At 36.2% G+C, this 20,136-nt stretch overlaps 1 protein-coding gene across 1 annotated transcript in view; it reads right to left on the bottom strand.

Moving 5' to 3' along the window:
* Eip75B (Ecdysone-induced protein 75B) overlaps nt 1-4,997 on the bottom strand; it is an 89,435-nt gene extending 84,438 nt beyond the window's left edge. The window contains exon 1 of the mRNA XM_076113517.1: nt 4,461-4,997. Within this exon, the coding sequence (XP_075969632.1) occupies nt 4,461-4,734 (274 nt within the window). The 5' untranslated portion in view covers nt 4,735-4,997. The remainder of the gene's footprint in view (nt 1-4,460) is intronic.
* Between the last annotated feature and the right edge of the window lie 15,139 nt (nt 4,998-20,136).

The following is a 20,136-nucleotide window of genomic DNA, read 5'->3' as shown; positions in this document are numbered from 1 at the left end:
TGACACCAAATGACGCGGCGGTACGTTCGTCGCTGTGACCTTGCGATATTTATCTAATCTTATTCGCGAAAATATTGTTAGCAAGATTATTTTCCATATATGTGTTAATGTATACATTTTTATAAAGAGCGCAGTAGACAAAGGATATGTTTGAATGAAAAACTAAGTAGGTATTATAAGACAATGCGGTTGCTTCCTCTCGCTATCCAAGGGTAAGTAGGAAAAATAATGCCGAGCTGTAATTGCGTGCGTCTTTCAGGAAATACTCTGAAGTAGATTAGTAGGCTTGGCATTGGGCCTCATTAGTGGCACAGGTTAGGTGCTAGTTTTTATATGATGAAACCTGATCTTAAATGTAAGTGAAGTAGATAAGCGCGTACATCTTAGCATATACGCTCTTTACCCTTTTTGTATAAAACTACGAACTACATTCGTCTGACATCATTGAAAATCTTTTCAAACTATAGCTAAGTACTATTGTTTTTTTGTTGCAGAGAAATACAATAATACTTTGCCCGGGAATCGAACCCGAAGCCTTGTGATTAGCAGTTGCGTTCTGTTTGAACTATCCGATACAGTTATTTTTAAACATTGTGTTGTAACAGTTGCATATAGAGCGTAATTGAAACTGAAAATACATTTTTGTTGGAAACCGAGAAGCACTGGAAGACTGATGATTACGATATAGATCAATCTTAAGTGATAACCTTTAGATAACTTTTCGTATTTCCAACACAATTTAGTACTTTAGCCTTTGTCGAACATTAATCTTATACAATGTTGCACGTTCACAAAGGATTATGTGACACCCCAAAAATATTGCAGCGTATTATCTACTGCAACGAAAAGAGGTATTATTTTATAGCCCGATGTTCCGTGGAAATTATAAAAAAAAATTACAGCATATATTAAGACGTGAGGTCAAATTTTATGCAGTTCTCGAAACCGTAAAGAAGAACGATTGAGTACAAAATATATTTAGATGACGGATCACTGCGGAGGGGCACGTGCGTGTCTGTACGTAAAACGTGAGCACATTCTTTTCACCTCCAGCTGATCTACAAAATTCTAAATAGACAACACAAAGAAAAATCTATTCACACATTACAAACGTCTTGATACTCTGATATTTAACCCGTGAAATACTGACTTTCCTAACAAAATAATGTTGAATCAAGACGCGATCTCAGTCGACTCGGTCTCAAATTAGATAGTAGTAGCAATACTATTAAATGAATAGGAAGAACATGTTCGTAAACAGAGTGAGCAAAACGCACGTCCTTCGCATTGTTTGTTTTGATTATTGTGCGTTATAATAAATTAATCAATGCAATATAATGTGTCGTTTACTAAAGAGTGACCTTCGTCACTTGTCGTCATCACCCGGAAATTGCTGTGTAGCAGTAATACGCTGTTACAATTTTCCGAAGCAGGAAGTATGAATTCACAGCGGCCAAGGCGATGTAAAATTATTATACGCAATCATTTTGTTATAGGTATTACCTGATGTTATGAAGGTTATTTGTAAATGTTACCTAAATACCACTCGATCTTCTTTACATAAAAAGTAAAAATAAACAAACATTAACTTTGTTTTGTATAGCACATCAATATGCCAGTATAATTATAATCAGATATATTCACCGACATTCTCTATCTAAATGGTAATATTTAAAAAATATATCTTTGCTTGTTTCTAGTCTATTAATGAAATAGAACCCGTTTCTTCTATAGCAGAACCGAATATGAAAACTAATAGATTTCGAGCTCTTTTTCGCAAATGTTGTCGACTAATTTATGCTTTTTTTTTCAAAACGATATCGATTTACGTTATACTCGCAGTTTTGCGAACTTGAGCCTTAAAATTATTCTATAGTTAATCTAACCTAAATTATGACCAGTTACAAAAATAATATAATATAATGTACAGACGTATTATACCAATATGTTTTTGAGTGAGTTTGATTGTAAACTTAGTAGGGTAGTAGACGCAAAAATGCTGTTTCATGTGTCTAACTAGAATATTTTGCCGAATACATTAACAGTTGTGAATTTTAAGATTCTCAATAAGCATTCTTCGATTATTTACAGTCAAAGAATAAAAAGTTTTTAGAAATCGACTAATTAGTAACTAAATTATAATATATTTTTGATTATTAATAGACTGTGCCGAGGTTATAGACCGGCTAGTTTCATTATAATACAGTACAACGCCCGATTTTACCCACGTTTTCAATCGTGTGTATTTAAAATCAAAACAAAAAAACATTTCTCTGCCTAAGGTATTTACCTCGGTCGGGGTCAAGGGCAGCAAAGAAAACCGAACCATTTATCGCGTGGGACACGTTAGGAACCTTTTTACAATGACGGTGATATTTTTATAATCAAATAAAGACGACAAATTAAAGGTAAATTATAAACTCTCCTTAAAAATGTGTAGCTTTCATCATTATAAATTAATTCAAGATTTGGGTGAGATAATTGTTACTTACATTTTTATACGATAAATGGTGCTTTCCTCTTATACAAATGTACCGCGTGAATAAGCTTGATTCTAGCTTGAGACAAATTTTGTTTGTCTAATAATAATTGGTGTGCAGTTTAGCTATGATTTGTGTCCAAGACTTATACACCCGTAAATCATTAACTTGGCATTATAGAAAATGCATAGTTTTAAAGAATACAAAGTTAATAGAACAACTTTAACCTGGACTCTACATGACCCGAAACATGCATAGTTAACCATTTATTATTATTATGTTGCTAATAATTGGAAATAATGCTGTGGCTTACAATATAAAGTACTAGAAAATAATAAAATATATCAAGTTAATGCATAAAAATTCAATGAAAACCAGCTGGCCCTTACGCAAATATGCATACGGAGTTATTATGCTATTGTGACTATTGTTAGTCGCAAAGAATTCGAAAACGACGACGCAGTTTTATATTTAAAGTACAACGCAAGGAAAATCTAAATTGAAAGCAAATCCCTTAAATACTAAATTTGGATTTAGGAATTTAGCTTAGAACAAAGCAATTTTGTTGATTTTAAAACTTATACATTATGTATCTGCTTGCATATAAGGAAAGATATAAACATGCAGAGAGCGGGCCACGCCCTTGCATTTTGAGCTATGCAGTTTTCGCTGCCGGACTGTTTCGTATGTTGCGTAGCAAAACTGAATCGTAGATTTTGGTTGTAGACAAAATGATTAGATTAGTAGTATTGCTGTAGTTTTTTTTAATAATTATAACTATTGATACGATAGTTCTTAGTGCAAAAAATGCCTCTACATCTTTTGGAGGGTTAACAAGCGTTTTATGTGTATCTTAAATGAGCTATTTTATATATTTTATAAGTAAATGTCAAAAAAATTGTTCTACTTTTTCTCGAAGAATACTTCAATAGTAATAGCTTGATAACAGAATGAAAGTAGTTCATAATAGCAGAGTTAAATAAAACTGCTCGTTATCCCATTTTACATAACAAAAACAATCAAAACAATGTTAATCAGTATATTATAGTTAAAATATAATGTTTTCATACAAATGTAATAATAAATTATGCTTGTCTTGTACAGTGAACCGAAAATGATGCAAGTGAAAGATTGTGTCTAAACAGCTATTATTTACAGTGGCCTTTAGTGTATTTGTAGGATTGGTACAACTTGTTCCTCCTCTAGTTATCTGCTGGGACTACACGTCTGACAAGGGATTTTGTACTTATATTACTTTAAACAGATCCTTCAGCAAATTATTTGATTTGTGTCATTATTATACAAGACTTACTGCAGACAGTCGCATTTTTATGTAAATAATATATTTTAACAATACCGCCCGCCCCGCCTCGCCAATCAAATGCATTTTAGTTGTTCCTATGGGCACCCGATAAGTTCCAAAATGCTTATACCTTGATTTTGAAATATAAAATGAAATAGAATACAAAAATGTGTTTCATTTTCTGTGTGTAATCTCGGATCATGTTGGTGTCTCTATAAATAGCATAAAATCAAAGTCAAGGCCATTATTTTAATCTGTATCTACCTTCCTCTTTTTTTTCATTGAAATTATGTGAACCAGTTTGTTTACTGATTACAAATAATTAGGGTACGTCACGAAAGTTTGACCTTGCAGGCAATTAACGCGCGAACTGAAAACAATCTGTTCACATATGTTTGTTACAAAAACGTGCCGTAATCTTACGTCAAAATAAAATGATAGTGTCACGTGAAGCGGCACGTTAGTCGGTCTACTAACAATATACTATAAATACTTAACATATCATCAATACATACAATGTTATTGTATTAAATAACGAAACTGCTTCTGCTGCTTTTTGATCATGTGTAGACTCGTAGCACCTCTACGCGTAGGAGCTTGCTAGATGGCTGTTCAGGAAATATGCTAAAGTAAAAAGTATCAAAAGTAGCTGTAAATGAATTCGTTGCACGACTTACCTAGATCTGGAATGGAGCTGGATGGCTCCTCGAAGGACGGCGGCTTGTGGAGACGCGGCGGCGGCGGTGGCGGCGGCGGTGGTGGCGGGCGCATGCACTGGATCACGGAGTGCGTGGGTGTCATGCTGGGCGCCGCCAGCAGCACGGGTGCGCGGAACTCCTTGCCCGGAGGCGCCGGCAGCTCCAGCCTCCTCACTCCGGGAAGGGTCATTTCCGGCTCGTAGCCCGTGTCCATCGGCTCGCGTTTCGGGGACAACTTAGGAAAGCACTGCATCGTTCCTTCAATACTGCTCAGTCACTAAGTCTAATATAAATTGTTTATAGATGAATAGTCTCGGAAAACTTTATATACAGAATACTACAAAACTATACAATTTTCCACATATTGTTTATAATTCACAGAGAATGCGGAAATCTTCTCATACGAGGGACATTAGCGCATTGTTTACGTCGCTGTAGTGCGAAGTTTAAGGGCAAATGTGACAGACCGACGCCGGTGTTCGAGCGCGTATCGTGCGTGCGCGGCGCGCCGCGGGACTCGCGAGACTCGTTCGCTCGCCGCGGCCAACTTTCTCTCACTGGCGTGGCGGGCGGTCGCAGCCGGACGAAAGTGAATCTGCAGCGTGCGCCCCTCGCCCTCTCCCGCCCTCAGGTGTCCCTGCACCGCCCGCCCAGCGCCGCCGCGCCGTCGGTGCCGCTGCAACGCCCATCCGACATCAACTTTAACCTTAACTGTGACCTTTACGGGAGTGCACTGCACTCACGATACATACACCTTACTCAATTTTACAAATAATCACAAAAATAAACTTCGTCAAATGTTGCCCAAATTAACATTAATTTATGCTTATTTAATTTTTTTTACCGCACCTTCATAATTACAAATACATACATAATTGAGAATGTTAAGTAAGCAAGACTTAGCATAAACAAGACTTTGTTTTTATTTCATACAATTTAGAGCGCATGACGCCCTTGAACTTGAGGATAGTGACGTAAGTAAGAAGGTACAAAACATTAAATTATTCAACACAACCGTATCGATAGAAAGTTAATTTTAACTTAAATAGAATCATGATCATAGTATTGTTTATTTTTACAATGATTCAACGAAAAGAATATGTCAACGACGTGCGTGGCAAAATCATTAAATTAAATTATTATCATCAATCAACTGTTACCGGCTAGTATGTATTTATATCCTGAATTTACATACCTTTTAACAATACTATACTATCGATAAATATGTCATATTGTTTAAATCGACATGAAAACAATTAAAAAACAAGTATACGCTTTATTTATTAAACGCACATATTAAACCTGTCTCTTGGGCATCTTGACTTTCAGCAGGCAGATACAAGCCAAACATTGCACGTCGCCTTAATTTAAAGAAAAATTGTGCTGATATTCTAATTAAGTAATAGAAATAATTAAATTAAATTATAGTAGTTATTATTTTTAGAAAAACATTTTATTAATAAAAAACATAATACGGAATAAAATGCGTAGTTTTAGAGTAAACAAACACTATCATTAGTGGCATATTTCCTTATAGCTTGATGTATGTATATCACAAATGTGTTCGAGATTTCAGTGTTTTAGTAAAAAAAACTGGTACCGAAATGTATTAAAATAATAGTTGCCAATCTTTATATATATAATTCTTCTGTAAGTGTGTATGTCAATTTATTGTCACTGAACTTCTCTTAAACGACTGGACCGATTTTGATGAAATTTTTTGTGTGTTCAAGGGGATCTAAGAATGGGTTAGATTCACAATTTTGTCCGCTGGGCAATGTTTTTTTAATTTATTAGACAGGACACCGTCTGTTGGGTCCGCTAGTTACTGTATAAAAAATAACATCATACTCGAAGTAATTGCAGCTAGGCTTATTGATCCACTGATCATGGTTCTACTACTTTAAGGCAGCTAAATAACCAAAACATTCTAAATTTTTATTGTTTTATCATATTTTTATGTTAGGTATACGCTACGCTTTAATTTTTTTCATTTGTTATAACCAAACAATCCATCCCCCAAGCAACAATCTGTTAAAATCGTGTTATGACAATGCTGATAAACATCTCACCTGAAATACGCTTCAAAAGTTGACTGTCGCAAATAATGCAATCAGATTACTATCTAATCAAACCTCATAATGTTCATTTGAGACATCTTTACCCACAGGAAAACTTAATTATATATTTACTGTTCAAATATATTATTAATCCGATATTTGTAAAAATCGTGTCAAGGGCTTTCAGCTGCAGTTGCCATCGTGTTTAAAAATTTCAAGAACAAAGGATTACAAAATTTACATATATCATATCTCAATTTTAACCCGGTCAATGTGAATGTCGATAGATAACAAAATGACTATTATCATTTCCGTGAAGGCAAAGACGCGATACATTGAGCTCGATCGATGCTTGAGGGACGCACGAGCACGCTCTCTGATAACGACTGATAACCATCTAGTAGATAGCAAACCGACTGGACGCAGCCGTTATGTGCTTTATACAACTGTTTTTTATCGCCGATATAAGATAAAACACGATCTTTTATCATTCTTGTGACGTGCATAATAGAACATTCATCGAGTTGATACAGCATGCTACGTTAATTGTGTACAGTCAGCTCCCTTTACTTATGTACATCAAAAAATATTTTTAATTCAATTTGGACAAAGTTATGATGTTAGAAAATAATATTAATATGGGGATTAGCGAAGTGTTCACATTTGAACAATTACATTATAAATCGATATAATCATACAAAATTTGGTCAGAAAATGTATATATAACATGAATTGCAGTGTAATAGCATAAAGCATGTGAACTAGGACAGCTTCTCCTATTCAAAGGATACATTGTCATGTGTGGAAACGTTTCAATTTTCTTCAATTTAACACAGCATTTTGAAACATAAACATAAGAGAGCGGGGGTGGTTCGGGGAGTAGTGGCATTAGGCGCACGAGGTGACTTTGTAGGGTGAGAGGGGGTGCGGTGCAGTCGCAGGGTGCGCCGAGGTCACTGCCACCGGCGGCTCACGGCCGGATTCAACGTTCACGAGTATTTTGGCGACAGTCTCACTGAACTTTGGCGAGTCTCGTGCATCATAAACATATTGACTCGACGTTATAATTACGTTATAGATTATTTCTTTATGTTGTTGACTGTACATAGTGAACAGTCATATACGTTTAATACATTCTCAAGTTATTTTATTATCGATTATAGAGTTTGGACAATTAACACGTTTCATGAGTAATTCCCCGAATGTTCTTTTTTTCTAGAATGACATATATTGACAATTATTTGCAACGTACTTAATGAATGATCTTCGGTATGAAAATGAGCAAATGAGCACGGAATAATTTTAATGCTTACTTATGGGAATGGGTGTATACTTTGTTAAAGCAACGATTTTTTTAACTACCTCAATAATGAATTATTAGTAATATCAACAATGACTATCAGCTTTTTGACATTTTCAAGATATTTTTTACATAAAACTCTTGAAATTCGACAAAATCCTATCTAAAATTACGGTTTTCGATTTTATTATGATAAACCTTAATCAAATTAATATGGATATAATCGTTATTTAACTGATTGAGAAAATATCAAATTGCGTTTTATCGATAGTTTTTTTATGGCTTAGTGTTGGGAGTGAAAGTTGGATGGCATGGAAGGGCACCAGGACACGGCGCGATGGGGTGCGGGCTAGGGTGGCGGAGACAGTCGAACGCCGCGTCTGCGTCGCACGCATGCGCATGCATGCACGCTCACGCAGCGAGCCGGCGACCTGCGCTCACACCGATCTACTTTACTTATAATCGCAATAATTTATTTTTTCTACACATCTGTCTGACTCTACTAATTATGTCCTAAAATAAATTAAACTTAAGACAACTGGTTACCAACATGCAACATGCACACATTTAGGATATTCATATAGAAAAAAAGTATTTTCAGAAAGGTTTTAAGTCAACTGAACAAACGATATATGAAGAGCAAAGTAAACTCTTTTAGTTAATTCGCGATGCATACAATGTCTACTCATTTTGTTGACGTAGGTCAGGTAATGGATTGCATAAGTCTATTCACGACGTGTTACCAACTAATTTATTATTTACAAAACCTTGAATATTTAAGAAAAGAATTAAGCAGTTTGTGAAGGAAAACGTTAGAATATAAAAAAACATAATGTTCACTAGCAAAATTAATATTATTGTTGCGTAGGTCTACGATCCTGCCCAATCTTTACAGATTCTCATCAATATATTAACAGCTGTGACATTACACTGGCAGTAGGATTAGGCTATTTACAAGTTTTGCCGTGAATTCGAACTTATCGTATGCCTACAAAATAAATATATTATTTATCGAATAAATCTCAATAGAATGTGCATAATGTCGGTGTAAATGCACCCTGCACCGGCGGCGGCCGTCGCTCGCGGTCTATGGCGATCAATATGCAACGTCGGGACAGGACATGTATTTCTTCTGCTAGATATAAGAGCTCCATTGCACTAATTTACTTGCGTCTGTCGCATTTTAATAGCCTGGCTAGAGTTAGATATAGATACACTGCTATATTTACCATATGTATGAAGAAAGTAGATGACTATACTACCACATAATTATTTATTTAGTGCTAATACAATGTAAACGTAACCTGTCGCATAAAGGTAGAGAACCAATAATTTAAACCAATAATAACATGTAAATCATGACATTAGTATTCATGCACGCGTGATGACAGTTAATTTATTTTAAAGCACCAATGTTCTTCAGCATTTATGCTATTTTTGGCTGATCAGTTCATATAATTTTATTATGCTTTGAAACCTTGAGGAGTGCATCGGTGGAATGCCCTCGAGAGGATAGCTCAATGTCGGGCTTTAGGTGGCAGTCGTCGCCCTCGCATTCACTACCCCCGGCCGCGGCCATCGCACTCCGCCCTGCACCACCAACACTACCTTAACCATATTAAAGCTTTGTAAATAAACAATCAACTCTGCATCATTTTAAGAACATCTCACGCACTGTGCTATCTTTCTGTTCCATCATTCATCGAGGCGATCATACATTTGGTGTCAAATGCTCGGATTGATGGTGGCGGGTTGTAAAGGTGGTTATATACATACCATTCTTTTCATTCCAACACTTCGTTAACAGCAATGACAAACCAGTCATATTTCACAAGTATATATTTTTACTTTCTTTGTATAGGTAATACTAACACAATACCGACATGTCGTGTTGCGCATTTTCGAGCTAAAGCTCAAACAGATGCTTTATACATTTTTTTGTTGTTATTAATAATTCCTGGAAGAAGAAAAAAACACTTATTTTGTCTTTTTATATTTTATTGCATATTTCTTTAAAACCTACTACTACTACATATCATAATTACAATAAAATAACATCATTTCGCCGCGGTATTACCTACTTGCAGTCTGTGAAACACTGCAACTTACTTTATTTTTCTAAAGTTTTAAGGGTGCGTTGGTAAGAAGTGTACTTACCCTTATTAATTTGGTAACTTAAAATATTACTATTTAAATGGTATTGAGAACTTGCAGCATTGATCTTGCATTACGTACTGACCCATAGAATTTAAACTTCATTTGTTCTAGACGGTAATAAGCAGGCTTAAAGTCTAATTTAAATATTTAGAAATGATTGAATTTTTAAAAATCGGTTGCTATGCTCACCCTAGCAACACAGGGTGAAGCAGGCGGTTTGTGGTGGTAAATGGAGATTGGGGGGTTGTATTCAGCACACGCCGAAAGCCGAAGAGTTCGCTGTCGTTGACACGGGCCGAGGACACGCGCTCCAAGGTCGCTCGGTCTAAAACAACGGCCCTCAGTTTCAATCCCTTTACAAAAGTTTTGACCATCGGCAGAAATGGATGCAGCCGCAAATAAAATAGGCTTAAACCTCTCTTTGAAATTGCTTTGGGAATACGGAGCACCGGAACAACGGATGTGGCGTGTACAGGAACGATCATCACCTTGGGCAGTTTTCATGCTTTTTCCTAGCACAGAAAATTGAATTGTCCCACATAAGTATGAATGTAGATACTTATCCACCTGATTAGATGTTGTTGTTACTTGAATATATTGTTGCAGTGTGTTGTCATTGCATCACGTACAACAAACATACCTATACTGTTATGAGAATGTAAAAATATCAAAACATTCTTCAATGATATTGAATGAAAAACGTGCTTTTGGCAATGACTTAACCTTCATGTTATCCTTTGTTATCACATAATTCTTTTATCTTTTCAGGAATCATGAACTTGGGTGTTATCAAGAGTATTTGTGAACAAAGCGATACTGCGACCTAGTAATTTGCACGACGCGTGTACAGATGTGTATATTACAATGTTCATACCGCGTGATAGCGTGGAATGGGTGTGGTGTGACTACTTATTAACTGACTATACTCTGATTACTTTTTTCAAATACCAATTAACATGCCAATAAAAAAAAAGTGGTAATAAAGTATTATATGATTATAACATATAACCTTCACTTATTTTGACTGGGTTTAAAATTAATAAGTCTAGCCTATAATGCCCGGTTTCTAAGGTACACTAAGCAGTAGTTTATCTATTCAGTTTGAATAGATAATCTACCGCTAAGTGATTATTTCATAATAAATAAATATGATTGCGCTAAGTTTTCATCATATTGAATGATATCAGATGAAGCCGTAGATACTCAGAGCAACGATCAATGCTAAGTTACTAGTACATCCACTGCCTAAGAACAATCAATACAGCTGTATTTATACTCGACATATAACAATGCTCAATAAACAATGAACGAGACATTGTGAAGGTCCTTACACTACAGGTTCAAGGCTCGGCGGCCATAACTTATGTGCTATCGTTATCACATGTCCTCGCAAGTACGTCAACACTGCCTACATTGACTTATTTACACCAATCACTTAAAGCTTATTTTAAACATAATGAGTAATTACATCCCAATGCATATCCTTTTATGCATCTTCAAAAAATATATTTCGCAAATCCCTTCCACAAATATTGAATTTTAAAAAATACTATATTGGTCATAGTGTATGTTGGTCGTAGGTAATAATTATGATCAAAATGTAATTATTATTGCACCTGCCAAACTGGATTACACATATCAGTAATTACGTATATGATATATCTAATCAAGTTCAACGACCTCACTAAAACATGTTTACTTTCTTATTTCAGGTCAATAGCAAATTCTAGAATGGTGGGGGCTGCAGTAGTCTGGAGGCCCCCACGTTAAGGGTGGAAGGAGGGTTACGGTGCATCGTACGAAAGGGCAACTGCAGATAACGCAGGCAGGGCCCAGACAGTCAACGTCCCGATGCATTCCCGGGCCGCGCCCCGCTCCCGCGCGTCGCTCCCACTCCAACGGGAACCCGTATCCGGCGCGCCACCGCCACGCACCACGGTTTTTGCAACGCTCCCATCGCGCATCGGCCGCTCGCCCGCTCTCCACTCTACTCAGTTCGTTGAGCTAATGAAAACGATTACGTCTCGCATACTTGAGACAATGAAACGCACTGACCCTTTATTTTTAGTTGTTTTGTCCTATTATAGGCTATCCAAGATGTACGTAACCTCGTGAATTAAATCTTATTCTGTTAACTTTGACCATAAACACAATTTTTTCTAATCAACGCATAATGGTCTGGAATATTCACACTACGTGTCTAAATGCAGTCGATTACAGATAATATCTATTGATAAGATAAGAAACTATTCAGTATCATTAAATTAAAAATAAATTATTTAATTAGATCCTATGATTGGTATAATTGCGAATTCATGTTTAAATACTTTCTCGTCATTGTTTATCTGCGTATTAGTTATGAAGGTTCTGAAAAAAATCGTAGTCTCTTGACTCCTGAAAAGTTTGTACACAATTTTACCGTAAATTGGACAGTTTTTTTTTAATTTCCGTATCCATTCATTTTAGATAATCAACCACAGTGATAATTTGACTGAAATATTATGATTTTTAAATTAAAAAACTCACATTAATTACATATTAAACATGGGTCTAATTGATCATAGCGAAATGAAGACACGAAAATGAAAAGAATGTGGTGTGGATTCATTTTGATATCGCGTTTGCACTATTGTATGAAGTTTCAATCAGCGCCTCTAGCGGTACATTTGGGAAACGCGTCTCTCTACAAACAAGCATTGTAGTGAAAATGCTTCAGAAAACTCACACTTGGAGTATTGATCTTTATTCTATTTTATGGTAATTTTCGTTTAAAAAGACTACTCACCATCAATGTACTAGATTTTCAGATAAAATCATGAAATCCGTTTGACATGAAAGTTTCTCCTTGTTATAAGATGTTCGTAAATAATAGACTTTTATTAAATATTAAAAGATAGATAGGTTTATTCAGCCAATCAGCTAATTATTAACAAAATAATTTGAGCGCTTACACGGATTTTCTCAAAGAGTGTAATTTGTTTGGAAAACTTACTTAAATGCTTCGCGAATTATTATCTTCGTATCCCTTGCTGAGCAGTGGAAAAGTGGATTAATTGTAATTTTACAGCTTATAGCTCTGTGATAGTTTTAGCGCCTACGGTATTTTGGAATCAAATAAGACATTTTGAGTCCAAAACATGATGGGTCAATCGATACCAATATCTCGTGTTCAACAGAATAAAGTGTTCGATTTATCCTTTTTTTTAATTAAGGCAACGTCGCTGCAAATAATTCTCTTGTAAACCTCCAAACTCTTGAATTGTACTTCTTAAAAATTAAGTTATATGCTATCACACGCTTGATGCTTCCGACTTTTAGTCAATCACTCGATGGTAAGACTCAAAAAATATCTTCTACAATACAATCTTGTCATATTTAAGTTATTTTATCTGGGAAAGACTCGAAACAACAACTTGTGGCACATAAGTTCAAAAAGTGCTTAAGAAAATCCCGTCACTCACTTAACGACGACCAGCCATTCTACTGGCTCAGAATGTCGAAATTCTGTGGCGATAAGTACCTACAGTAAGAGTCAAGAACTGTGGAAATATATTTCAAATGCCTTTTAGTATGTATTGTATCTACCTGTACGCTTTTCGAAGTCTGTAGAGCGAATGATACGAAGAAACTAAAAGTTAAAATGTTTTTTTGGCTGAAAACTTTTTTCAATTTAACGCTAAATTACGAAATGGAATGTGATAAAATCTAGACTTAGTCGCGTTACTAACGCAAAGACGAAAGAAAGAAGGTAGACTAACGCAAAGGGTACTATTGATACCGAGAAATCGAGTCGCGGGCGAAGATACCTCATTATAATTATATTCTTAACTTCCGTGCTTAAAGCGCGCAAGAAACAATTTTAACCTTAATTATTTCTATTCTTACGTAATACATACTATATTTAAAAAATCATAGCACAGAAAAACGTTTCTTGATACGACGACACTGAAAATGAAGAGTTGACAAAAAAGCCCTTAAAAGGAAATACGTGTTTGTTTTAAACACGCAATAAAGTTAACTCAACAGAATTCACAAAACACTTTTTATCACGGTATAATTAGATGGCACATAAAACTTGGACTTGGTGCTATGTATAACAATTACGTGACTTGTAGTTATCAGCCTTGAACTTTGTAAGCTGTTGTCAAGGTCACCAGGTCGTTCGGAACAATGAAGTTTTAATTATCACGGACCAAAGGGTTAGCTTTGAAAATTTTGCACGATTTTAGGTTAAAATCTTTAACACCTACATGCCTATATATCACGCCTGTTATAATCGAAGGTTTAGGCAGAGTTGTATGAATTACACCCACGTTTTGCCAATAACAATATTCGATTACGCCTAAATTTGGTGTAAATACTTTACGTTAATTATACTTCGGTAAAGTTCGGTATACCATCTTGCTTATTATAATTGCGAAAGATTGTGTGTTGGTTACATCATCACGTCAAAAATACTGTACAAATTTTAATGAAATTTGGTACAGGCAGTTTATACACTTGATTTACCCATAGGACTTTTCACTCTGAGAAATCTATTCACGTGAAGCCGCGGGCATAAAATATAATATACAGACAGGTAATTCTTAGCACTTTTAATGAAACAATTATTTAACTACATAATAAACTCCTGAGATATTAATTGCTAAAATGTTGAGGAGATAAATGGTAGCACAATTTCCCCAAACGCACAAAACGTTATTCTTTCTTCTCTGTTGGGTGAATATCAGAAGTAGTGCGCAGTAAGGTAATGAAGCTCCCAGTGTCACAACAAGCTTGTTCAATGTAAACTCGAGCGGGCCGCAAACCTCTACCTGTTCTATCTAACCTACCCTTGACACTTTTGGAGATATTCCACATCGGATAAGGTACTTGCGGCCAAATTAACTTTTATTATGAGATAACTTACTATCAGTTAACTCAATAGAACATTTTCATAAAATATTTATTTATCAGTCAGTCTTAGAACATTTTCCAAGCTGTCAAATAACTGAAACAAAACGTTAAAACCCTTATCAATGTTAAAAAACCCAAAAAAAAAATTGTTTATCCACAATCCCAAATTATATTGCTCAATCCACAATTCAAAGCTTTGCACTTAAAAGCTTGATATTAGTTCTTTAGTTAATATATACTACTCGATGTCTTAAGTCACTATTATAAAAATCGGAAAATCTTCAATTTCATAATAATATTTTACGTATAATAAGCTAACTTAAAATCTTAGCTTTGTAATTATCATTTCCGTAGGCATATTTTCCGTTAGTCATGTAAGTAGTACGTGAAGATAGCGATTTCGTTCAGTAAAAAATAGGGTCACTAAAATAGTAAAATAATGATTTCTGCACATGACATGTGACTGTATCAAAGTTTTTAATACCCCTGAAAACATATGGCATAACACAAGCAACTAAAGGAAAATATCATGTAATCGTGATGCAATCTTACAAGAAAAGTTCAAAGTTCTCAAAGTTTCTTAAAACTTTTCTTGAAGTAATGAAAAAATGGGTGGATTGACCACCCATGGCCAACGTTGGACCCAATGCCTAACCCCTCAATCATTCTCCAAAGAGGCCCCTGCCCAGCAGTGGGACTGAAATGGGTTAAATATACCTGTATCTGCTATCTGGATTATAACAATGGTGATCGATCTCTCTCATGGCCTTCAAAGCACGGATACTCTGAGCATTACACGTGTGGATACATATGGAAAATATGAAATAGATAGAATGATGACATCGAAGATTTCAGTCAACTGGCAAGAACCTCAATATGAGTCCCTCATCTTTACAGGGAGTTGTAGTCTTGATACGTCAGTTTACATATGATTTCCAAGCTTTATTAGAGTTTTTACTTATCACATAGCTTCCAAGTCTTTGTTCAGTCGTAACAAATTAAGTCGTATTTTATAAACGACTTTGCGCTATTATTTTTGAGGAAAGCTTTCAGAGCGTGGTTGAATTGGAAGCTGAATAAATATAATTGTGTTAGGCGTTATTTCGTGAATATTCCAGGAATTATATAGAAAGCGCGCATGGAAGTGCGGGGTGGAGTGCGCGGGTGTGCGGGGCGAGCGGCCGCGGAGGCTGCGCGGCGCGTGTCAAGGCCGCGTCCTCGACCGTGACCGTCACCTCCCCCCGTACCGACTTACCCCGCGCGCCTACCAATAAACTACCTACCGCTTCAATATTTCCACACAAATACTGGGTAATTGTTTAAAATTATTCCGCCCTATCTTTACAATCTTGAAATTGTAAGATAGCGATTTTTGTGCATTCTCTCAGGACAAACAGTCATCGCGATAGGTCACGTTTTTGGTAATCATTTTACAATATTTCATCATCGATATGAGATTCTTTTAAAGGTGATTTATGCTGTTATATGTACATGGCAGTATACCTGTGTTATGAACATACTATGTTGTAGGACTTTTCAACGGACACAAGAGTAACAACTTACTGCGTAGTTCGTACTCGGTGGAATACCACAAATTATATCACGCGTTAACTACGTCGACATCATGGTCGATATAGTAAAGGCGGATATGTACACTTATATTATATTTTTTTAGGGAGCATTAAGAATAGATAAAAATAAGAACCTGTTCATACAATATACAGAAACTATTCATACATTATCAGGAAACATATTATCGACTTCAAGAGAACTTGTACTCTTGGAAAACACGCATTATGTAACGTGGAGTCCTAATCAAAAATAACCTAATTCGGGTTACAAATCCGGTCAAGGCCACCAGTTACGTATAGCACCATTATGACCATACCGTACCTACTTAGACTTTTTCAGTCCTTTTACATTTGGAATGAAATATACAAGTAACGCTGATTTATATTCTGTACCAAAAATGTCGATAGGGAAAAAATATCTGGTTTGATTGTGGTAGGAAACAGCCCTTCTACCGACGTGACAATTTACTCCCAACAACACTGCTCTGTTAATAGAAACTCTTGTGTGGACTGTATCCCATCTGGCCCGGTGACTTGGCCCGGCACCGGGCCACATGGGAAAAAAAAGTTTTAACTGGCCCGGTGCTATGTATACCGGGCCAGTTGACACAAATCGAGTGCCATCGTCCCCGGTAAGGGGAGAATAGAGGATACGCCTCGTAATTTGTGAAATAAACTACTTATAATAGTCTATTTTAGGTTGAGATTTATGACACAAGTTGATATCGCGTCATTCACAATAAAATCTGATTATTTTATACTAAACAGTTTCATTTATAAGTTCAATCCCTTTCATAGATGCATGTAGTTAGTATTTCACAAATTACGAGGCGTATCCTCTATTCTCCCCTTACCGGGGACGATGGCACTCGATTTGTGTCAACTGGCCCGGTATACATAGCACCGGGCCAGCTAAAACTTTTTTTTCCCATGTGGCCCGGTGCCGGGCCAAGTCACCGGGCCAGATGGGATACAGTCCTTGTGTGTACTCGTACATCGCTGCTGAAAACTACTTATAAATAGAAAAATCACCCTCATGGCGCCATGAGCGAGTAGAAGCAATGATCATTGTGAAGTTATACAACAAACACGTTGAAATTGTCCTTCAGTCACAATAAAATAACACGCGACTGCACATACTTTAATGATTCGTAATAAAGTGTTCATGGAGTGGTTTTGCGCTTGTTCGTGATTCAGCCTGACTATCAACAGATTTTTCGCGGTATGCGAGTCCTTTGTAAGGCTCTTTAGTCCGTCTATCAGGCGCTGTCTATGAAGACATCGGTCAATTTGTACCTAGTTGACACACTCAACACCACTCAAATTATATTGTCACTCTGAATTTTCGAATAATTGGAAGAGAGAGGAAACATTAACAGTTCGAGGTAACTCTATGTTTATTTAATTTTGAGTTAGTCCTAATCATTCATGTAGGTAGTCTTATGGTAAATCGTGTATTATTATTTTTTATCCTACCTTTTCTATTGCCTGAGTACATATATAAAATGTTCACAAAATACTATCTACCGGAAAATATTTCAGAAACCTAACAGTAATCTGCGTAGAGTGTTTCTCTACCAGCAGGCCGAGGTTCCCGGAAACACTGATCAGTTGCCTTGGAAACCTTCTATAGAAACTAATAAATGGTGCTTAGACCACAGCAGTAGTGCGGCAGTGTCTCTACCCACCAGTTGTCGTCCATAATTAAGTTATTGTTGCTGAGAGTATTAGCAGGAAATTGGAATGACATTGCTTTGAAAAAACAATGACCAGATTTGATCGACCAGCTTGTGTTTCAGACCAAAAGTTCAGCTAAGTTTTGAAACGACTCTTCGAATCAAGAACACTTGTCCTTTATGCACACTGCCAAAACAGTTTTTTGTAAATACACGTGCACACAATATCATTGGCTGTTTCGTCAAATTGCACATGACACACAACGTGAATGATAACGGACGGTAATGAGAAGGTCGTTGGGTAATGTTTGCCTAATCATAAAATTTCCGCCTGAAATATCCAGATAATAAATGTATTTTTAAATATATAGGTCTAACCGTGATGTTTAATCACGTTTATTTGTAGATAAGCTCACACGTGATTGCAACGATTAATACGTTAAGATGACATTAACGAGGCGAAATATCGTACGACGTAGCTTGGTTGCCTAATATAACATAACATTGAATCTTCCTTATTACAGCACCTACCTTTGGTAGTACATAATTATGGGGACATAAGCCGTGTTCACATTTGCGCGTGAGCGCCTCTAGTAACTGATTTGATAGATTTCATAGATTATATCAACACGAAAAGTAAAGTTAAGCAGTTTAATTTTACTTTATGAGGAATCGGCTTTTCATCAAGTTATTTTACTTCTCTCGTTATGGCTCTTGACTTCAAGCTTGAACCACCTACGTGTGTTGAACTGTTTTCAAGGGCACATTCAAAATTTAATTTTGAGGGCACGTGGGCACATCAAGATTTGCTCGACCTTACACTTTTGTCAATTGTCTAACTCTATATAGGAACTACGTCAATTGAAAATGAGTAAAACCCCCTTCTTCATTAGTAATTAAGAAATCATAAAAGCGTTACGAGCTTTAAAGAGTATTTCTATAAATTGGTTCAAACAAAATGAACCACCCAACGAGGCGACGCGGCGATATTTAGCTAATCTTTATTAGATTCAGGAACAAATTCCATTTATCTTACCCATCCTCCCTTCAGTGTAAAAATAGACTTAGGTAAGTTAAGACAAATTGATATTGAATTGTGAAAAGTGTCATGGGAATAAACTAGAAACTTAACATCTAGTAAACGTTCGGATAGCTATTATGATTAAGTATTAATAACCTGTTTTTAGGTAAAGAAAATTAAGACACGTGTTATTAGCGAAAACAACTTTACCTATGATATATACCTACGTTCGTATGATACGTGATGTCTTTCGTACCAAATAAAACCATTAACTTCTATTATCATTATAGTAACTCAGGTAAATATAATTTAAGTAATGTTTAGTACGTTAATAAATAGGTATTCAGTACGGTAACGGCAACATAGACCTATAAAGTAAACGCCTACGCAGAGCAATACACGTGCCACATAGGGTCATATCGCGGTGAAGGTCGCGGGTCCCGGACCAACCCTCTGAAAATAAGCGTGGAGGCCGACGACCCCGAGGAAATCTTCCAGGGCACCTGACCTTGACCTTTACACGCGCACGCGCTGTCACCGTCACATAGTGCCCTGACCCTGTTACGAAACGATCATCTTATGTACTACGCACCACCAAAACGTATGTTTGTACTTATCGCTGAACAAACAGGAACGCGGTTTCAGTTCCCTACTATTTCATGCCTGTGAACTTTGGTAACAGAATTAGATGGAGAATGGTAGTATGTACTGTTGAAGGTAAGTATATAACTTGTCAAATGTCCCTTAGTACTACTTACATTGGAGGTTACTTAATGAGAGTTCCATGGATTGGTAGCTAGCTAGTTGCTCGGATGATAAGACGGTGAAGCTGTAAATGATACCTAATAGATATTATGTTAAGCTACCTAAATAAATACATAATATGTAGGGAGTATTCATAGAAAGTTGTTTCTGGTACAAATAGCGTGTATACTATTGTTCATAGGACATTATTAATGAACGCCTAATGATAA

The sequence above is a fragment of the Anticarsia gemmatalis genome, chromosome 4 (genome assembly GCF_050436995.1).
Source record: "Anticarsia gemmatalis isolate Benzon Research Colony breed Stoneville strain chromosome 4, ilAntGemm2 primary, whole genome shotgun sequence".
NCBI classification, from domain to species: Eukaryota; Metazoa; Arthropoda; class Insecta; order Lepidoptera; family Erebidae; genus Anticarsia; species Anticarsia gemmatalis.
The sequence above is the reverse complement of the archived record's forward strand: the minus strand, read 5'-3'. Positions and strand labels throughout refer to the sequence as shown.